General features: G+C 44.5%; 1 protein-coding gene across 1 annotated transcript in view; it reads right to left on the minus strand.

The window, feature by feature from the left end:
• Positions 1-6170: 6170 nt before the first annotated feature.
• The window catches only part of LOC121005755 (oocyte zinc finger protein XlCOF6-like), a 48369-nt gene continuing 41473 nt past the window's right edge, over positions 6171-13066 (minus strand). The window contains exons 6-8 of the mRNA XM_040438523.1: positions 11030-11132; positions 7867-8024; positions 6171-7776 (exon numbers count right to left, since the gene is read on the minus strand). Of these exons, the coding sequence (XP_040294457.1) occupies positions 6412-7776; positions 7867-8024; positions 11030-11132 (1626 nt within the window). The 3' untranslated portion in view covers positions 6171-6411. The remainder of the gene's footprint in view (positions 7777-7866; positions 8025-11029; positions 11133-13066) is intronic.

A 13066-nucleotide genomic window follows, 5' to 3' on the forward strand; every position in this document is an offset into this window, starting at 1 on the left:
AGAACTCAGGGCTATGTTTAATAGTGAAAGTAAGAGCATTTCCACATGCACAATGTGAAGGGAACTCAAGGCATTGGGACTAAAAAGCTGTGTAGCCGTAAGAAAACCACTAATCAGCGAGGCTAACCAGAAAAAAGGCTTTAATTTGCTAGGAAGCATAAAGATTGGACTCTGGAGCAATGGAAGAAGGTCATGTGGTCTGATGAGTCCAGATTTACCCTGTTCCAGAATGATGGGTGCATCAAGGTAAGAAGAGAAGCAGATGAAGCGATGCACCCATCATGCTTAGTCCCTACTGTACAAGCCTGTGGGGGCAGTACTATGATCTGGGGTTGCAGTTGGACAGGTCTAGGTTCAGCAACAGTATGTGCTTCAAGAATGAGGTCAGCTGACTACCTGAACATACTGAATGACCAGGTTATTCCATCAATGGATTTGTTCTTCGCTGATGGCACTGGCATATTCCAAGATGACAATGCCAGGATTCATTTTGGCTCAAATTGTGAAAGAGTGGTTCAGGGAGCATGAGACCTTAACCCCATTGAGAATCTTTTTTTTTTTTTGTGGCGACTTTTTTTTTGGACAGGCAATGTATGTCCCCCTGTTAGTGTAATTTGTCGTGACGCCAGTTGCATTTCAGCAACGAGGACATGGAGTCCCCTTTTAGTATTTATGGTGATACCCAGATGTAGGAATGCCAGAGTGGTGTAGAAGAGGCCACAATATCCCTGGAGATGTTGTGTTGCACGTGTCACGGTGCTCCTACCTGGATACCTTGGAGACCTGAGAAACTGTGGTCTGAAGTGCATAACAAGGGGTAATTAACTTGCATGGTGAAGAATAAAGTTGAGTCCAGATTTTATGATGAAGTTCAAAGCAGCTTTACTTTGCATAAAACGTTTTCCAAACAATCCATAGAACTTGTCTTGGTTTCCAATAGGTTGAATGCAAGTAGCGTTCTTAGCTCTGCTATGTTAGCAATATTAAATAGGAACTTTTCCTTTAGCTTGCTTTCTGCTTGATTTTTCTGTTCTGAGTCTCTCTCTAGATCTGTAATCCTAGGACACTTCTTCCTGGCTTCAAGATTACTCTGTTTGGCTTTTAAGCAATGCAAGCCCAGGAGGGGACATGCAACCAAATGCACAATGTCTCTCCAAGGAGGGAGGACTAGAGTGCCCTAGCAAGGCACAGGGCGATGTGCCCCAGCCCTTGGTTCCTTCTCCCAGCAGGGAGGCTACTAGACTGCTTTCACTAACTAACTTCTCCTCTTCTAAGAGGGAGAGAGAATGGACAAAGAGGTCCTTCCTCTGAAACTAGTGCTCTGCCGTGTCTGCTGCCACCTACTGGTGAACCAGGCTATTATATGATGAACATGAACAGTTACATAACAATAAATATGCACAGGGTGAAGGACATGATACAAATGCATTAGATGACATTAGGTTTAGCATCAGAAAGAGTAGTCATTACAGATGCCTGTTCCCCATGTGGAGTTATTCCATGGGCAGACAGAGCTGCACAACAAGATATACTGTAGACATGAATGCGAGGAAACATGGAATAACCCAAAGATGGAATAACCCAAGGTCAGGTGTATAGCTCCTGCACCCAGCAAAGCTAGACAGATTGACCCCCAACCCACAACTCACTGGATAATATAGAGCAGGATAACAAGGTCATCTGACACCTAGCATAGATACCCAGACCAGGCCATGAATCCCACAAGAACCAGACAAACAGTGAAGGGGGGGGGGGGGAAGCAAGGACTGCAGCCAGTACGCCAGAGCAACAAACGTGAGTAACACAGCAACCCGTGTCACAGTGAACCACACTGTGACAGATGGCTAACCTCCGGAACTCCAGCTATGGTAAAACTATGAATCGAAGCATGCTCCATTGTAGTGTTACCACAGCTGGAGCAACGGAGGTTAGCCATCACAGGATTATTTTTTTCCTGCAGATTTTGCACACCGCTGCAGTTTTGTGTGCCCGCCTTGTGGAGAAAAAGGGTAGTTGCTCGCACAGAGCTACAGGCTGTCAAGCTGTGCTTAGCTGTGGTAGGTTTTGGGCCTAACCCACCCACAGTGTCAGGAAATCCATCCTTCCAGTATTACACTTTTGGACCTCACTGTCTTTAAAAATATTGATGGCAATATAGGCACACGCCTATTTAAAAAAAGACAGTCACTAATAGCTTATTAATGGCGGAGTTGTCACCCTGGGGCCCTTAAACTCTTGGGGACATATGACGTACCGGTACGGCATGATGTTCTGGTACTTAGGAACCCGGTACTTAGAACCCGGTGCCTGCTGAAATCATTCAGCAGACACCATGGAACAATGCCTAGGGGGGCCTGTGACCCCCCCCCCCCCCCCCCGTGTCGTAGATCGCAGCAAACCGCAGGTCAATTCAGATCTGCAGTTTGCTGCGTTTCCAGGTTATTTGGTCTCTGATGACCCGATAACCCGGAAAGGACGGTGATCAGTGGTGTGATAATACACCACCAATCACCGTCCTTAGATCCTGAGAGGTGGAAGTCACGCCACCTCTCAGGATCGCATCTGATTGGCTGGCAGGGAGGCTGGGCGGGCGGAGCGGCAAATTTGAATTGCCGGAGCTCCTCTCCCCGCTCATACAGGTCCGTGGAGCGGGAGAGAGAGGAGCTCGGCTGTGCTGCCCTGGAAAAGTGCCATCAGGCACTGTAGTCTGTAGGGACAGGTAGGGATAGGCGGACTTTTTTAGAATTTTTTTGTTAGTTCTTCTTAATATTTTTTATTTTTATAGCTGTAGGGCAAAGTTCGCGAACACCCGTGCCCCCACACACACGCACACTGAATTAAGATTTACACGCACACACACACCCCTATGGCCCAGGACGTTCTCGGCCGAGGAGGCATACGCCCTGCTTGCTTCCGAGTCCGAGAGCCCCAGTGAGGACGAGGATGACCCCACTTTCCTGTTGTCATCCGCGTCCTCCTCATCATCTAGCGATGATGATGAGCCCCCAAGGCGGCGGAGACGCCGCCAGGCGGATCAAGGGGACCTCCATGCCAGTATGCTAGTACGAGCAGCTCTGGGGCTCGTACTAGTTTTCCGGCCCACCAGATCAGTCCACCTGAACCCCCTGCCGGTAAACTTGTCTGGTGTACCCCAGAGAATTTTGAGCCCGCGATTCCTGATTTTGTTGGCCAACCAGGAATCCAGAATTCCACAGTAGGCTTCACTGAATAAGACTACTTTAGTCTTTTTTTCAGTGACCACTTAGTAAACCTGTATGCCCAACAGTTCGTTGCTCAACACCCGGGCTCCCTTTTGGCTAGGGCCGGTGGCTTGACTCCGGTCAGTGCAGCCGAGATGAGGATGTTTTGGGGCCTCGTGCTGCACATGGACCTAGTCAAAAAACCCAGTGTCAGGCAGTACTGGAGTGGGGACGTCCTCTACCAGACCTTACTCTACTGTATGGCCATGACACGTACCCGGTTTGAGGCCACCCGGAAATGCCTGCATTATGCAGATAATGCAGCATGTCCCCCCAAGGTGATCCTGCCTATAACAGCCTGTACAAAATCAGGCCGGTCATCGATCACTTTGGGGCCAAATTTGTGGAGGCCTAGGTACCTGGAAGGGAGGTCGCGGTTGAGGAGTCTCTCATTGCTTTCAAGGAGAGACTCATTTTCCGCCAGTATGTTCCCTCTAAGCGGGCGAGGTATGGCGTGAAGCTGTACAAACTTTGTGAGAGTACCTCAGGGTACACTTACAAGTTTTGTGTGTACGAGGGGCGAGATTCCCGTATTCAACCCCCAGAATGTCGCCCCACTCTGGGTGTTAGCGGGAAACTTGTGTGGGACCTTATGCACCCACTGCTAGATAAGGGTTACCACCTGTACGTGGATAACTTTTATACTAGTATCCCCTTGTTCCAGTCCCTCGCCGCCAGATCCACGTCCGCTCGTGTGACCGTGTGGAAAAATCATAGCGGCCTCCCTACCTACCCCCTCCAGGTACCTATCCCCAGGGGTGAGACCCGTGCCCTTACCAGTGAAAACCTGCTACTGGTCAGATATAAGTACAATAGGAATGTCCTTGTACTGTCCACACTTCACGGTAACGGCATCACCTCTGTCCCTGTATGAGGTGCCGCGGCAACGGTCCTCAAGCCCGATTGTATCGTCGACTATAATTGGTATATGGGAGGAGTTGATCTCTCTGATCAAGTCCTCAAGCCATATAACGCCATGCGCAAAACCCGAGCATTGTACAAAAAAGTTACGGTCTACTTGGTGCAGGTTGACTCGTACAACTCTTTTGTACTGTCCCAGAGCGCTGGCAACACAGGGAAATTCCTTCAGTTCTATGAGGCAGTCCTCAAGGACCTGATCTTTTCTGACTGGGAAAGAGCAGGCGGGAGTACCTCGGGAACTGGAGGCGCTCGGATCGTCCCTGGCCAACACTTTCCAGGTGTGGTCCCCCATACTGGATAGAAGGGACGGACCCAAAAAAGGTGCGGGATACGAAAGGACACCACTACTCAATGTGACACGTGACCCGATTATCCGGCCCTCTGCATTATTGGTTGCTTCATGGAGTACCACACTTTAATGGAGTACTACATTTATAATCCCCTTCCCCAATTTATCCACTGACTAGCGAAAAAAAAACTATGGTTCTCAGACTGACATATTAGGTATCACTGCGTCCATAAAAATCTCCTCTATAAAAATACCCCATGACCTAACCCCCCAGATTAACATGGTCAAAAAAAATATAAAAAACAAGGTCTTTTTTTGTCACCTTACATAAAGCACAATACGAAAAGCGCAACAATAGCAAGCGATCAAAAAGTCATATAGCCCCCAAAATAGTGCCAATAAAACCGTCCCCTCATCTCGCAAAAAATGAGCCCCTACCTAATACAATCGGCAAAAAAAATAAAAAAAAATTACTCCGACTATGGAGATACTAAAATGTATTTTTTTTTGTTTAAAAAAGGAAAATATAGTGTAAAACCTAAATAAATGTAAAAAAGTTGACATATTAGTTATTGCCGCGTCCGTAAGAATCTTCTCTATAAAAATACCCCATGACCTAAGCCCCCAGATTAACACGGTCCCATTCTTTTTTTTAAAAAGGTGCAAAAACAGCTATTTTTGCTACATTTTCCATTTTAATCCAGTTTTTCTGGTAACAAAGCAAGGGTTAACAGCTTAACAAAACTTAATAATTATTCTACAGTTTACAGAAACGTCCCATATGTGGTCGTAAACTGCTGTATGACCAAACAGCAGGGCGCAAAAGGAAAGGAACGACATATGGTTTCTGGAAGGCAGATTTTTTTTGACAACATGTCCCTGATGCATCCCTAGAATAGAAACTCCATAAAAGTGACCCCATCTAAGAAACTACACTCCTCAAGGTATGCAAAACTGATTTTACAAACTTTATTAACCCTTTAGGTGTTCCTCAACAGATTATGGCAAATAGGAATAGTAGTAATGTGGCGTACTGGAGCAACAAGAGACCATGAGAGGTGCTCTCAGTAGAGTAGGCTCACCCTGTCTACTCAAAAGGATTGCAATTAAAACTGAAGGAACTGGGCACTCTCAGATATTAAAACCAACAATGAATTTATTAGAACCAATAAATAAAACCTATTACTGCCCCGTGTATGGGGTAAATTGATAAAACCACAAACAATGTCTCTTTCTCCAATAAATAGATTAATGACTCTTGCTCCAATACATAGTCCTTCAAAGTGCAGTCATTCAAATAAACGCTCATTCAAATATGGGCTAGTTGATAGATACATTCGCTCCAACAGATGTACGTTGGAATACTTGTGCTTATCGCTTCTCCACCGTAAATTCCAATAGTAGCGGCGTCCCGCTATGGTGAAGTATCAGCGGCGTCCCGCTGAAGCGCAGTTCACTGCGTACTTTCAAAATGTATTTTCTCTTGCCGGCATATATTTTGGAACAATCTTACCATATATTGTAGTCTGTGCCCAAATGTCGGTGTAGACGTTGGTCTTGTAGTGAAACAGACTAGGGTCTTGCGAGCTGTTCCCGTCTGAACTCCCACGCCAGTGGCTTGTATGCACGTGGACCTTAGATCTTGCTTGCGGTCTTTATTGCAACTTTATTCATGCCAGTCAAACCATTCCAGTATACCTCCTGGTACATTATCTCCTCTTTAAAAGGTACTTTGGGCACTCTTCAAACTTAACCTTCCCTTTCTTCCCTTTCCCTCCCCTTTTTATGTTTTTTCTATTATTATAGTTTCTAATATGCTGATTGCTGGAAACCCATTTTTATCAGTTGCTTCATGAAATAGATGGACTATTTCAAACTATGTATAATCCCAGAAATCTTGGTATATTTCCCTCCCCTTTTTTCATTTCATAAGGGAGGTCACTAAAGGGCTAAGCATGGAGATGGCTTCTCTCTGTGAGTTTTTTGATGTGTAACAAGAGCTGATTTCTGCTTAAAACATTTTCCACATTCTGAACATGAAAATGGCTTCTCCCCTGTGTGAACTCTCTGATGGAAAATAAGAGCCGATTGCTGCTTAAAACATTTCCCACATTCTGAACATGAAAATGGCTTCTCTCCTGTGTGAATTCTCTGATGCATAACAAGAGCTTGTTTATACTTAAAACATTTCCCACATTCTGAGCATGAAAATGGCTTCTCCTCTGTGTGAGTTCTCTGATGTACAACAAGAGCCGATTTCTGGTTAAAACATTTCCCACATTCTGAACATGAAAATGGCTTCTCTCCTGTGTGATTTCTCTGATGTACAACAAGATATGAATTATCGTTAAAACATTTCCCACATTCTGAACATGAAAATGGCTTCTCTCCTGTGTGATTTCTCTGATGTACAACAAGATATGAATTATCGCTAAAACATTTCCCACATTCTGGACATGAAAATGGCTTCTCTCCTGTGTGAATTCTCTGATGCGTAACAAGAGCTTGTTTATACTTAAAACATTTCCCACATTCTGAGCATGAAAATGGCTTCTCTCCTGTGTGAGTTCTCTGATGTACAACAAGAGCCGATTTCTGGTTAAAACATTTCCCACATTCTGAACATGAAAATGGCTTCTCTCCTGTGTGATTTCTCTGATGTACAACAAGATATGAATTATCGTTAAAACATTTCCCACATTCTGAACATGAAAATGGCTTCTCTCCTGTGTGATTTCTCTGATGCACAACAAGATGTGAATTATCGTTAAAACATTTCCCACATTCTGAACATGAAAATGGCTTCTCTCCGGTGTGATTTCTCTGATGTACAACAAGAACCGATTTCTGCTTAAAACATTTTCCACATTCTGAACATGAAAATGGCCTCTCTTCTCTGTGAGTTTTTTTATGTTTATCAAGAACCGATTTCTGCTTAAAACATTTTCCACATTCTGAACATGAAAATGGCCTCTCTTCTCTGTGAGTTTTTTGATGTGTAACAAGAGCTGATTTCTGGTTAAAACATTTCCCACATTCTGAACATGAAAATGGCTTCTCCCCGGTGTGAACTCTCTGATGTACAACAAGATATGATTTCTGAGTAAAACGCTTACTACATTCTGAACATGAAAATGGCTTCTCTCCTCTGTGAATTCTCTGATGTTTACCAAGAGCTGAATTATTGGTAAAACATTTCCCACATTCTGAACATGAAAATGGCTTCTCCCCTGTGTGAGTTCTCTCATGTATAACAAGAGGTACTTTATGGTTGAAACTTTTACCACATTCTGAACATGAAAATGGCTTCTCATTTACTTGTCCTGTAGGATGTTTAGCACCTCTTCTGTGACTTGTATTCCGTGTTACAGTCTGTGATGAATCAGAAGATCGGACCTGTTTAAAAGAATCAAATGATGCATAATTGCTGTGATTGGATGAAGATATATCTTTGATATTGGCATGCTCTTCAAATGTATCTCGTGTGATACCACAATCATCTACTTCAAAATCCGAAGATACCAGATGTTTCTCTAAGTTCCTGGTACAGTCATCTGCCAAGAACAAAAGACATTTTATTACTGATTAATAATATACCAAAATATTCTATTGAAATTTTATTACATTTCAGTATAAAAAATCCACATAAAGGTATCGCACAAAATACAAGAATTAACTGACTAAAACAGTGGTGGCCAAAAAGATCACAATCTAATAGTAGACCGAGAGGCATAACTAGGCCAGGTTGGCTCCCACCATGAGCAAATTCCCTGCAACCTCCACCCAATCAGTCATTTTCAATACATATAAATAAAACATTTCCTAGCGCTGGACAAGAGGCGCTGAATGTCCCCTTAGTTCCCTACACCATAGTTATCTACCCTAAGAGTCTCTTTCACAGTAGAATTCCCATTTAGTGTACTCAGAAGAATGCCCCCTTGATGTCTCCAAACAGTACTTATGCCCCCTTAGTGCCCCCACACAATAGTTATGCCCCTTACAATAATGCTTCTCCTTAGTGGCCCGACAGCTATGCCCCCTTTGTGGACCTCCTGCAGTAGTACTGTCCCTTAGTGTACCCTTTACATCAGTGAGGTTCTTGTACTTTGAAAAAAGTTAAAAAGTAACACCGAGCACATCATGCTCTTCCCAGCAGCAGACGTGATGTGATGACGTCATCTCTCCTGCTGAGCTGAGGAGAGCGCACAGGCCGGGGGATTATCTCTGGTCTGTGCGCTCTCCCTCTCAGCCCAGCAGGTACAATGACATCACTGTATCACACCTGCTGCTGGGGAGAGTGCAGGCCGGGGAATGAGACCTGGGCTATAATGGATGACAGATACAGCAGCTGGACTCGGAGGGAGGAGAGTAAAATGGACAGTAGGAAGCACAGTCCTGTCACTCTCAAGTACACAAACTGGATGGCACGCTCCATAAAATCTTCCTTTTTTTCGTGGATTAATATTAAGTGCCTGCGATTCATACAGGGCCGGTGCAAGGATTTTTGTCAACACAAGCGAATCTACATTTTGCCCCCCCATTTCACATTTCTGCCCCTCATGATTCATGTCCATTTCTTGCCCCCCCCCCATCATTTCACATTTCTGTCCCTCATGATTCATGTCCATTTCTTGCCCCCCTCCCATGTGCTAATATCATAGTGCCATCCTCTCCCCCTGCCCCCTAATGTGCCAGTATCAAGTGCCTCTCTCCTCCCCCCTCTATGTGCCAGTATCATGGCGCCAATAGCATGCCGCTCGCTCTGTGACTGAGACAGTGAGGGTTGGGGGGGGGGGCGGCTGGGCTGCGTGGCACACAGGCTCAGCGGGGCAAGTGTAAGTTAGCAAGATAATTGTTTGCCGCCCCCCCTTCTCAGCGCCCTCAAGCAGCCGCTTGATAGAGCCGGCCCTGGATTCATATATAAACACCATCCAATGATAATGAAAATTCTATCACTACAGATGAACTATTTCTTGAAATTAATTTCAGGTGTAATTCTGATGAATCAATCAGAAGAGTCAATTAGAGATTTTTTTTTTCACAGCGTTCACCGTAGGGGATAATTTATGTAATATTTATGTAGTATGGGTCGTTATGGACACGGAAATACCAAACATATGGAGGAGTTGGTTTTTTTTTGCAATTTTTTTCATTGAAAAGCGTATTTTCGATGGAATTTTTAAAAAAATTTTTTTAACTTTTTTTTACCATTTAATAGTCCCACAAGGGGACTATAACAGAGAGCTTTTTGATTGATTTTAAAATGCAATGCATTATCCCTATAGTGAATTGCATTTTAATGTCAGTGCTATTCTGACATTGACCAGCAAGCTGCGCCAGAGAGGAGCAGCCTGCTGGAAATTACTCAAGCCTAGTCTGGGGCCTACACGAGACCCCAGCCAGCCTTCACACACATCGGCATTTACGGGGTGCCGATAAGAGACAGAGGGAGTCCGCTCCCTCTGTCAGCACTTTACATGCGGCAGGCGCCATTGCCCATGGCATGTAAAGTGTTAAACAGACTGGATTGGCACTACTGCCAGTCTGGGCTGTTAGAGCAGGGCCGGGGCTCTCTTGTGAGAGCGGGGATCCCGCTCCCCTCTGAATGGGGGACCCGTGCAGCAATTAGACTGGGCAGCCGTAAAAAAAAACGGCGGCTTAGCCTAAGGCCCCTTAGTGACCGCTGTAAAAAGGCGTATGGGTGCTCACTAAGGGGTTAATGACCCCATTGATAGCATGTCAAGGCGTGTAGGTGAATTTATTTATGCACGTGTAAGATATACAGATTAATACAGATTTTTAAGAGTTTTTAGGAAAATGATGTAAGCCATATATTGTATTGGTATCCTGTTCTCAGCAACTTCCTGGTAATTAGTGCCTATACTCTCAAAGCCAGTGTGAGCGAGTACTGTCTATCTGGACAACGGGCCATTAGCATCAAAGGTACTGTAGCTGTCAATTATCTAAAGAATGGCTGACAATTGTCCAGTAGGTGGTACATGGCTAGTGGGGCAGGAAAATGCTGGAAAATCCCAACATTCCAGCTGCTTCTATCAGTCATCAAGAGTTACCTGGAAATTGCTAGAAAACCATAAGGAAGAACCAAAAAGATGTGTCCAAGCCATATTCTAGACGATGCTAGGACTGGCTGTTAGGAAGGAAGGAAGAAGTGAAGAGGCAGAAGAGAAAAGGAGAAGAGAAAAGAAAAGTGCTACAGAAGAGGAAACCTGGAGGGTCCAGAGCAAAGACGGGGACTGGAGAGACATGAGAAGACCTCTGTATAGTAACTACACTGTACTGTAGAGGGATAGGAATTTGTGGTTTAGTTACCAAATGGTCTTGGGAGTAACTTTATTATTAGTAGTAATAATTAGTAATTGTTATTGTGTACAAGTCTCTCCGTATGTGATATTATTTTTGTTCCTTTATACTTTCATATATACTCATCAATAATAATTGTAATATCATTATTCCCACATTGCACAATATATCTATATTTTTTGTTTGTATAAGCAGAATCTTAGAGACCTCTCTGCTTTACTTAGTGGTCACTACTCACCTGGGCGGTTATCTGCAGGAATGTCCTCTGTCCTCTGCTCATCTCCCCTCACATATGTCTCTGTAGGGTTAATATTGTTCAGATCTTCACCCGGATTCACAAGCTGTGAAAGAAATATTGTAGAAGTCATCAGACGGATGGAGAAGTCGTGTGGAAGGTTTTATATGACCTGAAAAGATCAGTAATTAGAATGATGACCAAAAGTGACCGGACAGCAGGACTTATCTGACCCAAATATCTGCAGGTCTCCTGTATAAATCCAATCTGATTGCTTCATTATTCCAACCAGTTTGCAATGCAGGGAGAGCAGCCCTTATATTCCATCCCTAACATTACATTGTGTGTATATAACATTACATTGTTTGTATATAACATTACATTGTTTGTGCACCTGTTGCCCTTGCTGGACGCCCCAGGACTGTGAAGCCGGTAAGCCAAAGTTCTTTCGGTCCGTGGCTTATTTACCTCCTCGGAATGGGCATAATCATCTGCTCTGCTGCAGCCAATGACTGGATTCAGGGGTAAGATGTCCACAAGAGACACATCTCTGAAGCCAGTCATTGGCTGCAGTAAAGCAGGTGACCATGCCTGTGCCGGCGAGGGAGCAAACAAGATTTACTGGAAGATGGGCACACAGGAGCTGGCACACATAACCGGAGCTAAGGGTAGCAGGTACGTATGACTCTTTCCATAGTAGAGGCTGCGGGCACATGTGAAAAGTTACTTATTCCTGAACAAACCCTTTAATGCTGTCTTCCTGTTCTGTCTAGAAGTTTTGGTATGACTGCAGGCATGAAGATACTGTACCTAGTATAAGGGACAGGGGAGAACACAGGAGAGGTGCGAACTGATTATCTATCACCACTAGAACACCCTGATTATCACTGTTTATAGTAAAAGGACAAGAGAGGTGAGAACTGATTACGATTATATTATATGATTATTATTACTATCATTAGTACCTTCCAAAACACACTGTACTTTTTTTTAACAAACGCTGCACGACTAGATTTATCGCATGCATCATTCAGGGAGCATGTGTTATTTCTCCCAAACACAAAGCAGCCACAATGTTCCTGCAATTGTCTCTGACCACCTTGCCCAGTTGGAGTTAGGTGAGGAGACGGCCAGCGAGGTTGTTTGCTGCTTGATGCCCTTTAGAAAGTATTTGGCTATGTGGCTACTATCACCCAGGGAGATCAGCTCTAAAACGGCATGGCAATGCTTCACATGATAGGAAGAAGGGGGAGTGGGAGCGATGTTCTGCCCTGCTTCTTGTTGTGGTAGCTGGCAGACACCTCTGTCACTCCCAAGGCTTATTGTAATCTGGCAGATCTTGCACAGGGCATTGCTTTTGTTTTCCAGCACCGTGGAGAAAAACTGCCAGACAGGAGATACTTGCACACTCCACATAGAGCTAGCTGCAGCCGAGCTTGTTTTAGGTCTGGCACGTTTTCAATCTGCGACCACAGTATCATCAGCATCACCAGTTCCCAAGCTGACAATACTAGAAGCAGATCTGGCCCTGGCAGGTTTTGGGAGGTTCTAACTGTATGTTGCCTTTACTCTGTATTGCTGCCGCTGCCACCATCATCTTCCTCTGATGTTACCTTCTTCTCAGCACCCTGATCTAGCTCCCAAATCCTGTCCAACACACAATCATTGTAAGGCCTCTTGCACACAAATTTTTTTTTCATTTTTTCAGTCATTGCCTTATGAATGATCCAGCTTTTAGGGCGGGATCTCAGACTCAGCCCCTGGGCTTTTATTTCGGCGGGAAACTCAAGTCCCAAAGATATGACATTTTCATATTTCAGAGCATGTCCGCCGCACACAAATAATAATAACAAATTTACAATCCTCAGAAAATATTGATCTCGTTGACAGTAGACACGAGGATTATATAATATTCGGTTACTGAGAAGTTTAACCCCTTAAGGACACAGGGCTTACAGGTACGCCCTGATGTCCAGGTACTTAAGGACACAGGGCGTACCTGTACGTCCTGTGTAGTTCCGATTCACTGCCGCACGGCCA

Source organism: Bufo bufo, chromosome 6 (genome assembly GCF_905171765.1).
Source record: "Bufo bufo chromosome 6, aBufBuf1.1, whole genome shotgun sequence".
Classification (NCBI taxonomy): domain Eukaryota; kingdom Metazoa; phylum Chordata; class Amphibia; order Anura; family Bufonidae; genus Bufo; species Bufo bufo.